The sequence below is a fragment of the Felis catus genome, chromosome A2, assembly GCF_018350175.1.
Source record: "Felis catus isolate Fca126 chromosome A2, F.catus_Fca126_mat1.0, whole genome shotgun sequence".
NCBI lineage: Eukaryota > Metazoa > Chordata > Mammalia > Carnivora > Felidae > Felis > Felis catus.
Window position 1 is genome coordinate 49,189,881 of NC_058369.1, and position 22,061 is coordinate 49,211,941.

Here is a 22,061-nt window from a genome sequence, read left to right on the forward strand (position 1 = left end):
AAGAACTGATGATGGTACAAAATCAAAATGGGTAAGTGATAAGATGTGTGTGAAATGTGTTGAAGATTACTTTCCAACCTGTAAAATGGGGATCAAAAAGAATGTATTAAATATCTGTTAATGAAGAGTGAGAATTCAGTAAAATCTTATTCTATGTCAACATATTTTAATTACTATTATCGAGAACAATATTAACTTCATTAGAAGCCAAAGTTCAACTGAATTAATTGTAAAGATCTTTTTGGATTTATTCAACAATTTCTGAGTTGGGCAGTATCCCATCTAGCATATGGAAAGGAGCTACAAGAAGCTTTACAAAATGAAAGACTTCTATAAGCAGAAGGTAGTGGGGACAAGAGAGTTATACTAGCCAAAAGCGGACTGGTTGTATCAAGGTCACTTTCCTTTGGGGCATCTATCAGATGGATTTCCTAACTAATGCTGATCAGGCAATTCCTGATTGACTGGGAGAGCTGAAACTACAACTGAATCTTGGTGTGGAGATGTGAGGATTAGCATAAGCCACTCCATTTGGGACCTATTTTGTTTTTAACAACTTCTTCCACGTTAAATATCATGTTTTACCTCCTACATGTCTGTCAAATTCATTTGCTCTCCTTGACCACCTTCAGTCTAGAATCTATTCCTTAGCCTAAACTTAGTTATCAAAGTTTGCATTTAATGTGTGTTAAACTTACTTTAAAAAGAAAGATCTTAGTGAATCTATTTTTAATTAACGATAGAGCAAGAAAAGTCTGAAGGAAAACATTTTTACTCCTTAATATCATGTACAGTGTTGATATCCAATCTTGAGTTTTACAGGATAACCTGAAGAACCATACACAGAAAATAAGATTATGCTTTGATAGAAATAAAAACAAAATGGACTAGTGTCGAATGACTACCAAAAGATGATGGAATCAATCATTCATCCACAAATATGGATTGATGTCTATACAAACTTGGTACTAAGATAAAACGGGCATCAAAATCTAGAATGGTCCTAGCCAATGAAGGAATAGGAGATACACATGCTTATAATGATCACATGACCAAAATGTGGATTTGGGAACAAGTGCCATAAAGCTTTCCTGAAGATAGCACATTTTGCTAATGATGGCATGCACGCACAAAGAACTTGCTGTGTCCCAGGAATTTTCATGATTGTTCTGTTACTCATTTAATACTCCTATCAACTTGATGTTGTAGGTATTGCTATCCTCATTTTATAGATGAGGAGACTGAGGGCTTAGTGAGGTTTAGTAACTTATCCAAAGATACATGGCTAGCAAGTGATGTTCAGGATTTGAAATAAGGTGCTTTCATTTCAGAGTCTATGTTTTAACCATTAAAATATACTGCTAAAAGGGTGCCTGGGTGGCTCAGTTAAGCTTCAGACTTTGGCTCGGGTCATGATCTCACAATTTGTGGGTTCCAGCCCTGCGACAGATCAGAGCCTGGAGCCTGCTGCAGATTCTGTGTCTCCCTCTCTCTGCTCCTCCCCCAAATGCAACCTCTCCTCTCTCTCAAAATAAATATAACATTAAAAGAAAACAAGGACACCTAGGTGGCTCAGGTCGTGATCTCAGTTTGTGGGTTCAAGCCCCATGTTGGGCTCTCCACTGACCACTCAGAGCCCTCTCTTTCTCTGCCCCTCTTCTGCTTGTGAGCTTGCTCTATCTCAAAAATAAATAAACATTGAAAATAATAATAAAATAAAAATAAATTATGGGGCTATAAATTAGGAGAACAGGAGAGACAAGAATTATGAGAAAAAATAACAGAGAAGCTGGTGTGCAGAGCAGGGTACGTGTAAAAAAGGAGGAGGAAAGAGGAATAAAACAGGAATTACTGTAATCCTCAATATTGAAAACTTTTCTGACCCTGCAGTATTCCTGGCAGCTTTTACAAACCACATCAAACTAGTTTCATTTTTTGTGCTATGCACACTAGCCTGTGAGAAGGCGCTAACAAAAATTTCCAAATTATCATTGATGTTCTTTCCCTGCAAGGCATTCCCATTACATTATTTCTTTGTATGCACCCCATGATTTATCAACAAGACCCTTTCAAGCTGACCTTTTCTTTTTAATTATTTTTTGCATCTTTTGTTATAGTTCATTTTCATCAACTTAATTACGTTCCAATAAATAGGGTTCTTTCTTAATTAGCAATGTCCTACTCCTTGACCTTGGGATGTATGTATAACAATAGACATTGCCAGCAGCCTAAGAGAATATATCCCAATTTGTCCTATGTATTATGCTTGCTTTTGGTTCACCAAGATGCTATTAATTTAGTAGTTAAGAAGCATGGTAGATTTCATTCCACAGATACATAGAACCGCCAACATTGTGCCTAGCTCATGGTATCATACCAAATGTCCATTTCCTGTTTCCCTTCATTCTATGTCTAGGGTGACATTTGGATGACTTGGCTGACAATGTAATCTGAAAGAAGCAATAAGTTTCAGCTCACATCTGTGTAACTAATCTTATTCTATAGCAGGCAGTTTACCCACACTTCTGATATGTCCACCACTTCCAACTGCTTATAATCAAGTAATTTGTCACATATCATCTTATTATTTCCTGGGCCAATTAGGAACCTATCTTCTAAACAAACAGCAACAAAAACATCTCCATGTGTTTTTCACATTGCAAACTGAAAGCATATGCTATGTTTTAAACACATTGTCAAATTTTCACTAAAGGTGGGAATGGTTGGGATTTGATTTTGCACTTAAAAAAATGAAACAACTATAGATCTTTCAAGTTTACTAGTAAGTGGTCAGATTTTGAATAGTGTATTCAAAGAAAATAATAGTTTTCAAGAGGTACAAAAGATCTCTATAAGAGCATTACCTAATACTCTTGTAATATGGCTAAGTGGGATTAATCATGGGTATTCATTGATCAGCAGTGCCCAATAGAATTTTCTGTGATGATCACAATGTTCTATATGTGCATTGCCAAGTATGGTGCCACAGCCTCAGGTGGCTATTGAGTACTTAAAATGTGATTTGTATAAGTGATGAATGAAATATTTAATTTTAATTCAATTTAAATAGTACATCTGGCTACTACCTACCATGTACCACAATACGACTATAGATAGTCTATAGATAGGAAGAAGGCGGGAATTTGTAACTCCTAAAGCAACATCAGTAAATAGATGGGACTTGAAAATCGTGAAGAGTGAACCTAGCAGGTGTAGGTGGATTAAATCTCTCCAATGACTCAAGAAAACTCTGGTTAAAGTCAAGCAGAACTTGAGGGATGTTAAACAATGTCTGTTTCATCAGTAACTTTGAGGAATGGGGCTGTCACACCAGGCTAATTCTGTAATGAAATGGCATCTTTAATTAACTTTTCTAGATAATATCGTCACTGGTGTTTAAGATGAAACTCATTATTTCTCAGCTGAAAACTATAGAATGCCCTGCTGTGTTTGCAGGTAACATCTTCAGTAGATAATTACTTCGATCTTTGTTAGGAGCTATTCACACTGATCTAAGGCCCAGATTGTTTGGTGTAATACTATCATGATCCAAAGCCAAAATTGCTGCAAACCTGTACAAGCTAATTCACTCTGCCACAAAAGTATATCTGACTTATTCATCATTTTCAAAAATAAAATATGCTATGTTATCAGAACCAGCAAATTTTAGAAAGGGATTTCTTCAAAATCTGTTTATGGCAAATTTTAACTGTAGATGGCTTATCTTGCCAGAAATACCCTTTCTGATCTTGTCCACATGGCTAACTCCTATTCATCTTTCAAGATTTAGCTTGAGCTTCACTTTATGTCTTCTCTTGCCCTACTTCCCAGGTCCTACACTTTCTTGCAGTCATATTAACAGAGATATCGGAGTGAGTGTTCTTTTCTTTCTCTGCTGCTGGACTTAAACCAAATGAAGACAGAGACTGTCCTATTCATCTTTATTTTCCTGAATATCTATTAGGGGCCTGGGCATAGTAAAGACACTGCAACTATTTGATAAATTAGCACATATTCATAAAAACATTTCCATGAAGTATACTAGAACAATTCTTAAGGGTCAGGTCTCAATGAAGGTAATAAGCAGAGACCTGCTTGTCTATATCAGGACAGCAACTGGAGAGAGACCATACAGGTTATTATAAATATTAATTGCCAAAAGGATATCTGTGATTGTATCTCAACATACCTATCTTAAATGCCATGGGTCTATTGCATATAAAGAACATTTCCACGTAGAGTAGGTTTGTGTAGACACCGAGAAAACTCCGGATTCATGGTGGTATACGTGCTAATCACTTCACTCATGTACAAACATCTCAGTACCTAAGGGTCACCCCAAGTGCCCAAGTCTTCTCCAGGTTGTAAACCTGTCAGAGTTGCTGGCAAATCATGAAAACATTAAGCATTCCTTCTACTAAAAGTAATGATTTCTATTAAGATACAATAATTTCCTCAAATTCCATATTCCAAAATATTCTTTTCCCTTGATTATGGAAATAGCCCTTAACTTAGTGGTCATGACATGACAATATTCCAGATGAATTGAGACATCCTAAACTATTGGTCCATTTTTTTTTTCAAATGACCTCAAAAGAATGTCTACCAGAAATGCATGTATTGGGGTAGGATGCAGAGTTTAGGAAGAGGAATAGTTGCAGAATGCCCCCACCAGACAAGAGGATCTGAACTTCAAGAAGAGGTATATTAGGGTTTCTTGATCAGGATATGTTCCTTTGCAAAAGAATTGATCGCATTCAGCCAGCCATTTAGTCACAGTATACGTGGCTTTCCTTACTGTGCATGTCCCTGAGAATGGCAATTCTGACATGCCAGGCGCCACCCCCAATCAATAACTCAGTCAGACATAAGCCTTTTTGCAGCTCCAAAGGAAACCAATGGGACAATAGAACTTGCTTTGCACAAATTCTCGCTGCCTGCGCTTGGCAGGAGCCTGCCACCTATTGGGTAAAAAAGGAGGCACACCTAGATTGGAAACAGGGCTTGAAGTCACCTGATACAAAGGCGCTGAACTGGGGAAGGCCTGGTGGCAGACTGCTTGCTGTGGTGACAGGGTTGGTCAACCTGAACAGTGGTGTTGTTCTGTCACCAGAGCATGTAAACCGGATGCATCAGTGACAGCAACAGCTAGTGCAATATCAGCAGTGAAACTTAGAGGCACAGTCTGACAGGCTGGTATTCTGAGCATCCTCCCCCATGGGAGCGAGCCTCCGAGGCAATCTTCAATTGCGGGCAACCATCACAGCGCCTGATCTGACAATTCTGACATGGGCCTCATAAGACTCTAAAAGCTATGTTTGCCCTCTATAGGCACTGCAGTGTCCAGGGACCAAGAGCCCCCTTAAGCAAACTCAATAACTTCCCTTTGGCATATCCAAGAGAATTGAGACACAGGATCAGAAAACAAGAAAAAGAAAGTCCTCTTCAAAGTGTATTCAGTTATGAGTTCCACACTTATCCATTTCTGCCTCATTTTTTTCACATTTCCTCACTCTAATAGATCCACACCCTTTTGGCAGGGGGTAGGGTCAAGTTCCAGAATCACAAATTAATCTTTGCAAAGAGTAGTCTGCTTTGAAGTCTCCTGGGAAAACATTCGTCGATGGAGGAAATAGCAGGTTCACCAAATATAGGGACTTCACCATTATGAAGTGGAATGACAGCTACTCAGTTTTCCTCAATGATTTACAGTTTATAATGCATTTTGACACCAATTAATTGAGTTGATACTGAAAATAACTCTTTAAGGTAGACATCATTATCTTTCTCAGAACAGGAAGCTAAAGCTCAGATTAAAAAATTTCCTCAAGATCACACCTTGAAGATAGTAGAGGTGGGGTTTCCACCAGTTCTTCGGGTATTTAGTATCACGCACATCCCGCCCCAGCACAGGGAGGCCTCCCAAGGAAATAACCTTTTTTTTCTGAGTAAAAAATGGACGCAGTGTTTGCAATCTCAGTTTTTCTGATATTTGGCTACAATATTAATTTTTTTAATGTTCATTTATTTTTGAGAGAGAGAGAGAGCACACAAGTCAGGAAGGGGCAGAGAGAGAGAGAGAATATCCCAAGCAGGCTGTATGCTGTCAGCACAGAGCCCGATTTGGGCCTTGAGCTCACAAACCATGAGATCATGACCTGAGCCAAAGTTGAACACTTAACGACTGAGCCACGAGGGTGCACCCCCTATTTTTTTAATTATATATATAAAACAAAGTGAAATACACAGGTCTTAAGTGTATTTGGGATAAATTTTGACATATATGGACATTTGTATAACCATCACTTACATCAAGGTAAAGGTTTCCATTACCCAGAAAGTTGCCTTTGTCTTTTTCCAATTAGTACCAATTTCCAAATAACCATTATTTTGCCTCAGTCAACATAGATTATTCTGCCTGCTCTTGAACATCACATAGATGAATTTATACAGTATGTACTGTATGTACTGTTTTGTCTCGATGGTTTACTCAAAACTTTTCCTGAGATTCATTCTTGCATATATACAGTGATGAACTCCTGGAGCACTTTGTTGCCACATCTTATAAGAAATCTTTGCCTTTATCTATTTTTTTGTCCACCCCTAACAAGTAATCTCATGTAGGCAGAGGGTGCAATTAATTTATCTCCTGTCTCCCACAGTACCCCACACAGGGTTTAAAGTATATTTGATACATGATACATATTTGTTAAATTAAGCAAATGACTGCTTAAGCAAAAGTCATTAGCTGACTTCAAGAGAAAGGTCAAGTATAAGCAGAAAAGCATATCCTCCGTGAAACTATATGCCACCAGGCCAGGGATTTTATAGAGGTGATGGTTTTATTGGGCAGGATGTAAAGAGGAAGGCAAAGCAATATCTATAGCACCTTATTACATTGTGAGAATTGATTTAATACGCGAGGTTTGGGGAAGTGATATTCTGCATTTTGACATGACCATATGCCTGGGACAGGTTACCATGCCCTGCATTCTGTGGACTTTATGACCACAAATTTCAAATGAAAATGTCAAAAATTCTACTTGTTCTCAAATAATGGAATGTGATAAAGTTGAAAATGTCAAAAATTCAGCTTGTTCCCAACTAATGGAATGTGATGAAGTTGAAGAATGCAAAGTCTGAATGCCAGTCAAGCAAATATTTTGAGGGAATATATATTGTGTTTGCCCTTTTAGTTTATTTATAAAGTGAATCTGAAGAGAGGCAGAGATATTATTTATAGCAATAGCTAGAGCCTGGTACTTCAAGCTTCTAAAGTCTTAGGACTGAGTGCCAATCTAATGGGGCAGGGAAAATTTATGGGACAGGGGGAAAATTATGCCAAGGCTGCAAAGCCTTCTGCAGTGATGGCAGCTGCTTTTATGGGGAAAAAGCATATTACTTTGTCTCCAAGCTGAAGTGAGGACTATCTAATGCAACATCAAGATCTCTGACTTTCAACTAAGCTGCGACAATGACTATCATGAGATGTGTCTGCCTCTGACAGCCTCTCTGTCCATTCAAAAACCACTTAAGACTCAGTGGAGGAATCCTAATTATAGAGCACCTGTTCAAGAATAGAATTTTAGAGGCTCTGGAAAGACAGAGAAGGAAGTTGCTGATAGGCCTTTCTGGTGATTATTGTCCAGACTATGGTTGAATCTTACTCAATCAGTAACCAATTTAGTCAGTGAAGAGCTAAATTTCCATTAGTGACTGTTGACAAATGAGACAGTAAACCTAATTCCTTCCTGCTTCTTCCTACAACTCCCTGAGACCAGAACTTTCTTGGACCTATTACTGCAGTAGTAAAGGACCAGAAAGTAACACCAAAGAAGTAATAAGTCGTCTCCAAATTGATTGTGAGGCCAATTATATGTTGGATTGAAAAGATAAAAAAATAAGAGGAATTATAAGAGGAAAAGAGAACTTGCATATTCAAAGAGTGTAACTATGACCTGGGTTGAGCCCAAAATCACACCATATAACTAACTAAAAAGGTAAACTGGTATGAATAAAGCCATGAAACAATATGAAATACTCATACCTGAATATGATCTGATCTTGCTATATAGAAAGACTTTCTAGGCAATGGTTCTCAACCCTGACTGCACAATAGAAGCACCTAGGGAGCTTTTGAAACTCTTGGTGCCCATGTAGGACAACAGACAATCAAATCAAGACATCAGGGGTAAAGGAGGAAGGGCAGAATCCAAGCTACAATAGTTTTTAAAGCATCCCAGGTGATTCCACTATGTAACCAAAGTTGAGATTCACTGTTCTGAACATAGTAAAAATAATAATGTCCAATTATTTGACTACCTAAAACAAAAATTTTGATAAACACTGGAAACATGTATAATGCATATGGTATTAGTGTCCTAGATGTATAAAGAATATAAATTTATAAGGAAATATTTTTTGCATTATCCTTTTCATGTTCTATGTGCCCACACTCTCCCAAACATGTTAATTTGAAATCACAATGATGAAAAAGGTCAGCGTGTAGATACTCCTTAACACTTTCCACTTCCTACTGCCTAGCTTTCTGTATCTAAAAGGTCCTTAGATGAATGCACATACCAAAACAGCCACATCTTGGGAACTTTTTTTTAATTCTAGATTTCTGGAGATAGAATTAATCTATATCATTGTGTAGTGTTAAGGTTTACAATTTGATGACTTGATATATGTATATCAAGTACATATGAATTATGTATATATGGAAATTATTACCACAATGAGGTTAATTGGAACTATTAACAAGGAATCTAAATCAGCACTTATCAGACTTTAATGTACATAGAAGTAATCTGGGGATCTTATTAATGTAAATTTAGGCCTAAGAAACTACATTTGGAGCAAAATCTCAGTAAGTGGGTCCTGGAACCACATTCTCAGTAGCAAGTACTTAGTCAACTTTCAAAATTTTAGAGAGGGTTAGAGCTTATATTCATCTTTTGTTTCTCTAAGGATCTCAAAATAAATGATCAGGAGGGTATAAAACATAGGTATACACATCTATATATTCTCATAGACAAGAGCAAATATTATAGCTATTCTCAATCTCATGCATTTGAGCAGTTGCCTACTTTCATAATGCATTGTCTGAAAAATGAAATCCTGGGGTTACTCTTGAAAAAGAAGACCTTTAGTCAAATGAATGTGAATATTTGAGGGCCACTACAAAAGGAATGAGGTCATGGGAATTGATAAACCATGTGAGTTCAATGTGGACCCTGATAAAGGCTGTGCCTACTGACATGAGTTAAATACTGAAGTACCTTTGGTATAGTACACACCCACAGCTCAGCCTCACTTGGATTTGATAGTTGGACAGCTCAAGTAAATAACCACTTCTACACTGTGATGTTGGTTCCCCACAGCAAAGCATAGTCCGTATCACCAGGTAGGTATTCAATAAATATTTGATGAATGGATAAGTGTGGCAAATATCAATACCCAAATGGCAGAGAGGAGGCAAATATTAACCCATTCTACAAGTAATTAATGAAGCTAAGGTCCTAAAAGAATGACATCATCCAGAACCAGAGAGCACAGCACTGTGAGTGTGTGTTTCTAAAGACTTAATGATTTAATGAGAGAGAGACAGACTAGTTTAGTCAAAGGACCAAGGGGATCCCTAGATGGTTTTCCTTGCATTCAGTCACATCACATCCTGGGTGATTGTTCAAATTTCAGATTCTTGTACCTCTTACCTAGGATTCCAAAATCTAAATTAGACCATTCTTTTTGAGAGTAACTCCATAAAAACAGAAACCGAGATAGACTTGGTACCAGAATTCTGATTTCAGACTTCACTTGTCTGGGACACATTTGATCTTGGACACATTTCTTATCCTTCTGGAGAACTGGTTGCCAACTCTAGTGTCTACAGGTACTGGGTAGGGAGCTTAGTGAAGAAACAGGGCAGTCATGGACGATAGGGCGCAGTAGGTATCTATATCAACATACATTGTGTATGATTTATGTATATATGGACAGTATAGTGACAAACAAAAGCACCCATGTTGTGTTTAAGGATGTCTGTCCCCACAAAGCTGTAGAGAAACGGTGGCCAGATCTTGAGATTTTTAAACATGTTATGCATGCCACTGGTGGCTACCAGGTTATAGAGTCCATCTTAAAGCCTTGCTCTTTTTTTTTTTAAGACTGTCAAATGAGGCTAATAACACTTACCATGCAGGATTGTGTGGCAGGGGTCAGAGATAATATAAGTGAAAAGCACTTTATAAATCATAAATCATAAAAGCAAGAGGTTGTTAATATCATTATCATCATTATAATCATTGTACCCCAGTGCCTAGCTGTTTTACATTTTGATGAGAGAGAGAGAGAGAGAGCGCTATATCTTTTTCAAGTCCATTTACCCACTGACAGTAGGTGCAGTACGTTCACTTCTCTACCACATCCTTCCTATGTGAGAAGTGTGACTGGATGGTCATCTAAGGGGCAGGGCCACTCTATGGTCTTATCTTTCTATATGGGGCCTTGAAGAGAAAATTGTCAGATTTGATATACACCAGTTATGACCTTTATTATGATTCTCAAGTACAGTTAAGTATGTATATTGGCCAGGATACTGATAGAACACAAGATAGAATACAGATGAAGCTACAGACGTGCTTGAACATGTTTCTATGACTACAGATCTTCCGGTAATATAATTTGCAGAAATGGTCCATTTTAATAGCCCAGATCTAATCCTTCAGTTATCTCCTGGTCACGATTTGATATACATTATGTCAGAAAGTAACATGAGTTTTCTTTATTCCTTTTGTCAAGTTACCTAAATAATTCAATTGCCTTCTAGACAAGTTCCCAGAATATTAAAAGGTACAGAAACCGAGGAACAATTCTTTATTCCTAAATCTTTATTCCTCACCATGCTAAATACTGCAACATATTATTTCATTTCACTGTCTTTGAAAGGATAGTCCTGGGAATGTCAGCTGGAGAAAATGACAGTGTGAACCATTTAGCCTGATCACTTACCATAGAAACTGATTTGGCCTCGCAAATGACATATCGGACAAAGGGCTAGTATCCAAAATCTATAAAGAACTCACCAAACTCCACACCCGAAAAACAAATAATCCAGTGAAGAAATGGGCAGAAAACATGAATAGACACTTCTCTAAAGAAGACATCCAGATGGCTAACAGGCACATGAAAATATGCTCAGTGTCGCTCCTCATCAGGGAAATACAAATCAAAACCACACTCAGATATCACCTCACGCCAGTCAGAGTGGCCAAAATGAACAAATCAGGAGACTATAGATCCTGGAGAGGATGTGGAGAAATGGGAACCCTCTTGCACCATTGGTTATGCAAACTGGTGCAGCCACTCTGGAAAACAGTGTGGAGGTTCCTCAAAAATTTAAAAACAGAGCTACCCTATGACCCAGCAATAGCACTGCTAGGAATTTACCCAAGGGATACAGGAGTGCTGATGCACAGTCAACAATAGCCAAATCATAGAATGAGCCTAAATGTCCATCAACTGATGAATGGATAAAGAAATTGTGGTTTATATACACAATGGAATACTACGTGGCAATGAGAAAGAATAAAATATGGCCTTTTGTAGCAATGTGGATGGAACTGGAGAGTGTTATGCTAAGTGAAATAAGTCTTATAGAGAAAGACAGATACCATAGGTTTTCACTCTTATGTGGATCCTGAGAAACTTAACAGAAGACCATGGGGGAGGGGAAGAAAAAAAAAGTTGAGGGAGCCACAACATAAGAGACTCTTAAAAACTGAGAACTGAGGGTTGATGACAGGGTGGGAGGGAGGGGAGAGTGGGTGATGGGTATTGAGGAGGGCACCTGTTGGGATGAGCACTGGGTGTTGTATGGAAACCAGTTTGACAATAAATTTCATATTAATTAATTAATTAAATACAAATTAAAAAAAAGAAACTGATTTGGCCTCAATTATCTGGATTTTTCCAGGCAGTTTCAGACCCATCTTATCTAGAAAATTGCTCCAACAACTTTGCCAATCTACAAGCAGTCCAGACAGTTTTGTTGGTTTACAAGAAAAAATATTTCTTTATTCCAGAGGAATTCACATGGGCTTTCGTCTCCCTTCTGGGCCAAGTCTAGAGAATAAAATCTGGTGTGGTCCTTGCTCAGTTTCTCACTGAACCACCTCCTGCCTGGATTTCCAGTAAGATTCACAGGGCTGCCCTCAGCCTCATCAGCAGATACACCTTTCTACAGAAGCCCTGTTCAGCTAGGGATTCAGCCTGAAAGAGAGGGAATAAAAGGAGGAGCAAAGTTCCATATTGCTAAGGTTGCATCCTCTCCGAGGCTGGCTCTCCCTTTCAAGTTCCCCCCAAATGACTATTGTATGACATTAGGTGAGAGGAATAACTCAGACCTTGCCTCAAGAACCAGTGACTACTTTCTGAATTGAGATAGATGGATCAGAGTCTACAGAAAGTGAATTTCTTGCTAACCCCTGAAAAAATGAAATAATGATTTAGGAAGTCTACATTCTCTGTCTTCTAGACCCCTGAAACCTAATTGACAAGCCAATATCTACAAGTCACTGAGTCTTAAGATATGCAGTCTTAACTTGGCTCCCTAAGTGTAATGCTGGAAAAAGCAGCAGAGGTTCTATGTGCTGCTGGGAAAGAGAATTGAAAATGAACCCTGTGGACCCGTTTATGACTGAGCTATCAGACTTTGCATTTAGCCTCTGCAGGTGGTAATCTTCCCCAATCTGACCCCAATTTTCCTTTCAGTGTCCAAAGCCTCCTGCTATTTGGGAGTAGGTTGACACAGAATTTATCACACCCAGTCCCTGCATAAATAAGCTATTTTATTTTGTTATCGTCTGGGGAGCATCTGGTTGGTTGTTTTAAATCAGAAGGTCTTTTTGCTAAGCTCTCATAAATATGTTTAAAATCTATCAGGACATTACATCTCTTTATTCCTTTTTCTCTCCTGGTTTTAGACTTAAATCTAATGAGCAGTTTCCCGATCTAATGAAAAAAGACAGGTCTTTGTGTCCATACAGGGTCCATGTTCCACAACTGTCACACTGGCTGCTTTTTCCCTCCTTCCAGTGTGTTTGCTTGGGTGGGCCACAGTCTATTTTCAGGCCATCACAGGCCACTTAGTCCTGTCAGATCCAATATCCAACTTTTTGACGGGCCTTGTTAGTGTCACACAGTACACATGGGGCCAAAGACATGCTTGTAATTTGTTTTTGTCAACAGCCTTCGCCTGGTTCTCCATGCCCAACAAAGCCAGCTGCATATTCTCTCTGCTTCATTATTTTTTGGGGGATGAGGGAAGGGTATGTGTACATGTGTGCATATATTATAAATAGGAGTGTGGGCTTAGAATCTCTGACAGTAAATGGTTCTAGTGAACCCTCCTTTTTTTTTTGTTTCTTTTAGTCAAAAAAAAGACACTTTCCTAGGCTAAAGAAGTTTAGGTCCACAGCTGAACTGTTTAATCAGGGAGTCATGGAAAGTCTGTATTCTCGAAGTCATTTTCAAGGGCTGAGACAGGAAAAGGGCCTGAGTCTCGGTGCTGCATCACGAGCATGCACTTTTAGATTAGTTGGGTCCAAAGTGCTATTTGTATTCTTCTTTTGTCCTAATGTTTCCTCGGCTTTTCATTCTGTCTGACCATGGTTAGTGTTCCATGAGAGTTTGCTAAATGGATAGATGTATGATTATATAGATGGACCAAAAGAAGAACCCAAGCAGGTATGACGAAGTGGATATGGACACCCATCTTACAAGAATCAGCCTAGAAAACTTAGGTTTCCTCCTTCTTGCTTCCAAATCACAGTGTCTCTGACTGACTATGGCCTCCTACTTGGTCAGCTTTGAACCAGCCCCTTCCTTTCTCTTAGGAATAACAGGTGCATCCTCTTTTGTTTTCTTTCTTCCTCTACATTTCTCAGAAAACTGTTTTTTTTATAATACATCCACCTGAACCTCCTTGCCCAACTAACTCAACCAGAAGAGAGACTGAATTGTTGGAGAAACTGCAAGGAGACAGGGGCCAGAATGTGCAGAAGCAGTGTAGACTATGATGAGGAGTCTAGAATTTACTGTAGATATTATGGAAAACCAATAAAAGATTTTTAAGCATGAGGGTTATATAATTTAAAGTAAAAAAAAAATCCTTCTCTTTGCATTGTAGAGGGAACAAGAGTGAAAATGAAGACTACCTAGGAGTCTTCTAGGCCAGAGATAATGGTGGCCTGTGAGATAGAGTTGAATAGACAGAGATTTGGAATCAACAGACATGATGTGCTGCAGGTTGGTGCTGGGGAATGGGAGGAAGGGAGGATGGAAAGACCATCAGTGGCTTAAACATATGACACTGCTGTTGAAGGAGATGAGGTAGATCATGGAAGAAATGGATTGAGGAGGTAGCAGGAAAGAGGACAAATTAAAAGTATTCAAGTCTACTTGATATTATTATATGTGTTATTTATTTAGCCCTACAAAAAGAAAACTTCAACAAGAGGGGAGTGATTTGGCTTTTGAAGCTCACTAGGCATATCTGACATTTCATAATGATGCCCCAGTTGCTCACTAACCAACCTAGAAATAAACTGGGACAAAGCTGATTTGTATGGCAGGATCTCCAAAGCAATGTATAATCTTTCTCTATCCTTTGAGTCTAAGTGATTTGGGAGCTCCCAGAGGAAGTTCTGACAAAGAAAGAAATGTGAGAATCCTTTCTTTTTTATGTGGCTATAATTTTAAGTTATAAACTATTTCTACTTTATTTTTTATGTTTGTTATAGGAAAATAGTTGGGTTTTGTTGTTGTTTGGTGGGGGAGGTAGAAAGGAGGTAAAGTGCTTAATAGAGAAAGGAAAGACATAGACACCTGGGACACAAGGAGGATCAAGAGGCTGATTTCCTATGGAGAGCCTGGGTGGCTCAGTTGGTTAGTGTCTGACTTTGTGACTTCAGCTCTGGTCATGACATCAGGGTTCGTGGGTTCAAGCTCTGCATCAGTTTCCCTGCTTACACTGCAGAGTCTGCTTGGGCTTCTCTATCTCTCCCTCCCCCACTCATGCTCTCTCTCTCTCAAAATAAATAAACTAAAAAAAAAAAAAAAAGAGAGAGAGAAGAGGCTAATTTCCCATAATAGCCAAAGCACAGACGTTTCCTCCTTCAAAGATACCTACAGTTCTTCAGATTTAGTTAAGCTAAGCTTCATACAAACTGTACTTTCTTACAAAGGGATGGGCTTACTGACATTATAAAAAATAGGTCTTCTGGGAGTTGGTGACAGGCAGAGTGTGGTATTCATAGCATTTGTTCAGCCTCATGCCAGAGTCCCCTATCATTCAAAGTCAGAGGGGCCTGCTCTTTGGTTAATGGAACACACCAAAGGTGGCACTGACTCTCTTCATGCCCGCCCCTGGGCATTGTGTGTCTGGCTGATTAGGCCAGGCTCACTCTGCAAGGAAGTGACTCCCTCTGATCAAATTAAGATTTTCTTCAAGTTAACTGTGTATTGCATGTGACCAGGGTGGTAAAACCAACATTTTAGGTAAAGATTTTCAAAAAAGACAATTTTTGGGGTGCCTGGGTGGCTCAGTCAGCTAAGCATCTGACTTCAGCTTAGGCCATGATCTCATGGTTGAAGCCCTGCATCAGGCTCTCCACTGTCAGCACATAGCCTGCTTCAAATCCTGTATCCCTCCCCTCTCTCTCTCTAATAAATAAACATTAAACAAACAAGACAAATTTCCTGCCTCCTGGTTGAGAGGTGGGTATTTGTTTTGTTTTGCTAAGTGGTTCAAGGTAGTGGAGATACAAAACAAAGTAGATGCACAGATAGTGCAGTACCACCACCACCACCACCACCACCACCACCCTCCCACCACCCCCTTGCCTTCCTGCCTTACTTGCATGAGATGCTTTTACACCACTACATTTTTAACAGATTTATGTGTCTTTCTTTGGGGAAGATGAGCAGCATTGACATTTCGGTGAAAAGCGATTGCTGAGTGAATCCAACTGTTCACCATCCTCCTTCCCAAATCTCTTCTTCATTATATAATACAGCCTATGTCATTTTCCACACAAATTTCTTTCTACTACAGGTAAAAAAAGGGGGGGGGGGAATGAGGGGTACTACTTTAATAAGGAGAAATGTTCTAAGCCAACATGAATCCTATAATAATTGGTAATTTCATAGTGGTGATAATAGATTGTTATTTTTATAATAATTATACCACATCATTATCTAGGCTTCAAATGGAAAATTTGAGGACTTAATTAGATGGTGAATTATTTGTTTTTGTGTTCTTTCCTACATTATTTTGATTTGAATGCCTATGTCTGCCTATGCAGCTTATTCATTAAAGGGAGGGAATCTTTTATCCTGCATCAGGAAAAGAAGGCTATTTGAAAAATGATTTAATGTTATTTTGAATCCAGTGACATTAAGTAACATTAGTGTTTCTCAAGACTTTGTATGCTATAAATACATGAGCTATGGAGTGAAGACACTCCCAAGTATGGATTCTGGCTCTGCCATTCCCTGGCTCTATGACCTTGAATAAGGATATGAGTTCTCTGAGTCTTTCTTTCTTATTGGACATCTGGTGGTAATGATGGTACCCATCTGCCCAGCACCTGAGGTGTGCAGGGACTGAGTGAGATGCTGCAGATAAAGCCCTGAGCAAAGAGCCTACTCTTGGTTATTATACCAAAAAGATGACAATTCTCCGTATCAGTCCCTATGGAAATTTCTAAATTATTCTTTCTGCTGGTTAAAAAAAAAAAAGTACCCCTTTCACCTTGCAGAAGGCATCCTGCTTGTCACCTCTGAAGGCTCTGGCCCTAATTTGGTTTCAGATGTGTAAAATTATTAATTACTGTGGCACTGAATGCGAAGTGTGGCATTCATTTCTGTCTTACAGAGAGTAAGCAGAGGTCATTTTCTAAGACGAGTATGAGACAACTCCAAGTCCATAGTAATTTCTCCTCATCAAAAAGACAGAGTCAGAGGGTCCTTAAAACATTACAGAAAGGGTGCTAATGAAAATTCATGAGAACAGTCTCCTGATCCCACTCCAGCCGCCAAATCTGGCTATCGGTCCTGGGTTTGAAAGAAAACTGAAGGGAACCAAAAGCAGCTTCTTTATCATTCAATACATGCAACTTAATAGCACAGGGTGCTCATGTCTGCTCCTGATAAATGACAGGGTCCCCCACTCAGGGACCCAAAGGGTTTCTTTCTTCTTCTTAAAGTTTAGCTTTAGCATGTGAAATGGAGAGCTTAGCTGTGGACCTTATGGTGGCAAAGGAATTAAAGCCACAGATTGAAACAGGGTGAAGAAAGGAAAAAGGGTTGCCTTTGTTCCAACAACAAAAAAAAAAAACCCACAAAAGACAACCTGCCTCTTACTTCCAAATACATCATGCAAGCTTCACCCTTCAATATTCATTTGCATTGTCTATGAATTGCCAATTTATTTGCTTGCAGCACCGGCCTTTCTGCTACTGCAGAGATGTGGGAATAAGATGATTATTTATAGGCTTCTTAATGCCTGTTTTGCTGGACCAGAGAGGTGAATTTCTAGAAGTCAGGTGAATTGGCAAAGCTCCTGTTCTGTAATTGAGAAGGCTGGTGGCAGGGAAAGCTATTTACATACATCTCATTAGACATCCTGGGGAACGAATCCCCAGTCCTGGCTCTGTAAAAACAATCACTATTTGGTTCCATGGGGTAAGTTTCCACCAAGGACATGTAGTCCAAAGATGTGCTCATTCTGTGTAGCTCCAAATGCGGATATGCTGGGCTGTGGGTTTTAGAGATACCAGAGTCCAACTCTTCATTTTACAGAAGCAGCAGCAACTCAGAGACAGGAAGAGGCTTCATACCAACATAAATATGTTAAGTTCATGGCAGAACCAAAGTTTCAGCCAACCGAACTAAGAGTGGAGGTAGGGAGAATTCCCTTCCTTTGGCCAAGCATACCTGCATGGCAATGGTCCAACCCATGATCCCCTGCCTACAATGGAAAATAGTTTGAATATCACATGTGCCTTCCCCTGCCTCATCCCTTTGGAACTGGATAATATCTTAATAGGATGTTTTGACCAACAGTTGGGCAAAAGAATATCAAGTCCTGGAGGGCAGCACATTTACCCAAGCCAATAGAGACTGTAGACCAGAGTACCAAAATAGTATATGGGAGCTATTTCTGAAAATATATCAGTAGACAAAATGACTCACCTAAAAGATAGGGTCAGGGCTGTAAGAGAAATGTGGATTCCAGGTACTGCTGGTTCCAAGAATGCTCCCCAATCCCCTTCCTTAAGTCATCCTGATGTGACATTGCTTCTGCCTGCCCCCATTCTCTACCAGGGAACTCAATCATGCTCTAAAGCTCATAGTTAGTAGTTGTTATCCCTCTGGTCCTTCAAACCATCTCTTTAGTTTTATGGGTTTTTCCCCCCTCTGAACTCATCTATTTTTATGGCAAACCCCTTAAAGATGTCTTTGAAAACAAAAAAATATTTGTGGAAGTAGAGGGGATACATAAATAAGTTACAAGGTAATTGATACTGTGAGAATGCTCCAGAACCCACACTTTAGTGTGTCCTTTCCACAGACTTGCCTACTAAACAGAATAAAGGAAGGTGGAACCAGATTCATCTATCACTTCCACATCTGTTGGATAACATCTTTAGCCCTTGTGTGATCTCTACAATTAAAGCATTACCAACCAGAATTGCTATTTCTACCATATTCTGTCTTTTGCTTGTGAATGAAAGACCTTAGGGGCACCTGGGTAGCTCAGTCAGTTAAGCCTTTGACTTTGACTCAGGTCATGATGTCATGATTTGTGGGTTCAAGCCCTACATCAGGCTCTGTGCTGACAGCTCACAACCTAGAGTCTATTTCAGATGCTGTGTGTCCCTCTCTCTCTGTCCCTCCCATTTGTGTTCTCTCTCTCAAAAATAAGCAAACATTTAAAAAAATGAAAGACCCTAGAAACTTAATTTCTTCTTAGATTAGTAAAATATCTAAGAGAACCAGAAACCATCTTTCCTGGATTAGTTACTGGAGTGGCACTGTTTTATAAAGTATACAATCCATTTCATTATTCGGACTTCTTTTCAGGTCAGTGAAGAGGTGGAGACCTGGGTTTTGGAACTTGGAACTCCTGGGTTTGAATGTGAGCTCCTCCATTACACAGCTGTGTGAGCTTGGTCCCACCTTCTGAGTAGATGGGTCTCATCCAAGGAAATGGGAATTACCTGAGACTGATACAGTGATGCTGAAAGGAGCTAGTGTATAAATTGCATTGTACAGAGCATGATGCTGGGCTCATAGTAAATGCTCAAACATAGTAGCCATGAATTATGTGTTGTTCCTCTGAATAATTGTCCGTTAATTAACTCCTAATTATGTGTTAGAAAATAATCCCACAGGGTTGCTCACATATATGTTCTATTTGTGGTCACCTCTATTATTTCCAGAACACTAAAAATTTGCCTCCTTTTCCCACTCATTCTCTCTCTCTCTCTCTTCTTTTTACAGTGTAGCAGGATGTCAGTGAGTTTGCATAGGGACCCTCTTATAAACTTTGAATTGACCCATTTAAATCAAATAAGCTGCTAAAGACATGCCCAGCTTGTGGCCCTCCTAACTAAGAAGACATTGAGGTTAAGTTATTTTATAGTAAATAGAAAAGCAGGTAGATTTTTCCTAGGTTGTTGTCACACACACACAAAATATAGTAGCTTTGCTTTGCCTTCTCGTCAAAGACCTAAATTTGATACAGAAGAGCAAGAAGTTTTATGTAAAATCCCCCAAACTGGGAAAAGCATATCTATTCCTACAGCTTCTCTAATGAATCACCCCATGTTGTTCTGAAAGTTTGTTTCCAAAGCCTCCAAAGAGTGAATCCCACAGACCCTTGTCAGTGGCATCATCAGTTCAGACCTAGCTGTGTTAGTTTCCTCTCCTTCTGTATGCTCAAAGCATTGGCCCTCTGCAGACTAAACTGGGTCATCTCTTTTCTCTGTTTCTATTCCTTGAAGGAAGGCATGAAAAGGGCATAAGCCAGCTTTAAAAACAGCTAGAGGAGAGAGTGACTGTCATTCCCTCTGAATAATAGTAACCAAAACAACAATAAACTATTATTTACTGACCATTTTCTAAATGCCAGGTTCTATATTCAGCCTTCCATCTATATTATTTCAATTATTTCACAACCAAAATCCTTGAAGGTTCTCCTCACACTCATTTACAATGAAGAAACAGGCTCAGAAAAAGAAAGCACTTGGCCACATCCCAACAGCAAGAGAGTGATAGAGTAGGGTAAAAGATAGTAGGTGATACTTCATGGAAATCAGAGAGCTAACTGAAAAAGAAATAGCGACTTTTCTTTTCTGGACACTTTGGGGATGGCTGCTCCACACTAGGAGAAATAATTACTTAATGACTGAAACTGATTTCCCATCAATGCTCTCTATCCACCTATATTCAGCAAAAGCCAACAATTTAAGGGTCGCCTTAAAGTTGGTTGAGCATGCAACTTCGGCTCAGGTCAATATTTCACAGTTCGTGTGTTTGCCCTGCATCAGTCTCTGTGCTGACAGCTCAGAGCCTGGAGCCTGCTTCAGATTCTGTGTCTCCCTCTCTCTCTGCCCCTCCTTGGCTTGTGCGCTCGCTCTCTCTCTTTCAAAACTAAATAAAAGTTAAAAAAAAATTATAAGAGCCATCTAAAGTGTTTTTTTTTTCAACTTTTTTTTATTTTATTTTTGGGACAGAGAGAGAGAGAGCATGAACGGGGGAGGGGCAGAGAGAGAGGGAGACACAGAATCAGAAGCAGGCTCCAGGCTCTGAGCCATCAGCCCAGAGCCTGATGCGGGGCTCGAACTCACAGACCGCGAGATCGTGACCTGGCTGAAGTCGGACGCTTAACCGACTGCGCCACCCAGGCGCCCCTAAAGTGTTTTTTTATAACATTGAGGAAAGGTCTGAGTAACAGATCATCTCATGTTCTGCAGAGAATATCAAAGTTAGAAGAAACCTGAGAGCACTGAAAACTGCTTTGACAATGCAGTTAAATAGGCATCAGTCTAGAAATTAGAGTGTTAAAAATGCAAAATCCCATGTCTCATTCCAGACCTGCTAAACTAAACAGAGGCTAGAAGTAAATCTTCATTTTTGTTTTAGTTCCTGGGTAACTTGTATGCATGCAGATTTAAGAACCACCACTGTGGACCCCTCTTTTCATGTTACTAGACACTAAGGTCCAGTAAGGAGAAGGGAATGTTACCTGGCATCCCCTAATCATGAGAATCAGAAACATTCATTAAGGTTCACTTGAACAAAGGTGAAAAAATTGTTCACAGGATGACTGTGTGGGCAACCACTACTAAGCAAATGGACACTTTGTACGACGATTGGTACATCCATTTTCCTACCCTGTTTTGGTCCAAAGGTCCTAAGTTATCAACTTTTAACCTAAGAATGAAATGAAACACGAAGCTGTGTTCCTTGGGTAAGCAGAGGGAAAATCTGTACAGGTATGCAAATTAAGACCATAATAAGATACTACTATATACCCACAAGAATGGCTAAGATTTAAAACACTGACAATCCGAATGTTGGCAAGAAAATGGAGCAACTAGTAGATTAATGCATTACTAATGGGTATGTGAAAATGTAGAGCCACTTAATTAAAGAGTTTGGCAGGTTCTTATAAAATTAAATACTATGTGACAGCAATTCCGTGCCTAGGTATTTACGCATAAGAAATGAAAACATATGTCCACACAAAGTTGTACATAGATGTTCATAGCAGCTTTATGTATAATCACTCAAAACTGTAAACAACCCAACTGTTCAATGGATAAACAGATGGTAGTATATCCATACAGTAGAATACTAATCTACAATGAAAGGAAGAAACTATTGACAAGAACATGGAGGAATCTCAAAAACATCACGCTAAATAAGGAGTCAGATGCTAAAAACAACATGGTGCATGATTCTATTTATATGAAATTATATAAAAG

The 22,061-nt window shown here is 39.2% G+C and overlaps 1 protein-coding gene and 1 long non-coding RNA gene across 12 annotated transcripts in view; one reads left to right on the forward strand and one right to left on the reverse strand.

Moving 5' to 3' along the window:
* The window catches only part of GRM7 (glutamate metabotropic receptor 7), a 1,171,176-nt gene that overhangs the window by 1,067,327 nt on the left and 81,788 nt on the right, over positions 1 to 22,061 (forward strand). The window contains exon 9 of one of the 10 annotated variants that reach the window (XM_045053189.1): positions 19,153 to 20,655. The exons of the other annotated variants lie outside the window; for them this stretch is intronic. Within the exon in view, the coding sequence (XP_044909124.1) occupies positions 19,153 to 19,236 (84 nt within the window). The 3' untranslated portion in view covers positions 19,237 to 20,655. Of the gene's footprint in view, positions 1 to 19,152; positions 20,656 to 22,061 lie in introns of those variants that run through there. 10 annotated transcript variants of the gene reach the window in all.
* Positions 1 to 22,061, reverse strand: part of LOC109496972 — a 703,487-nt gene that overhangs the window by 6,197 nt on the left and 675,229 nt on the right. The gene's annotated exons all lie outside the window — the stretch shown is intronic.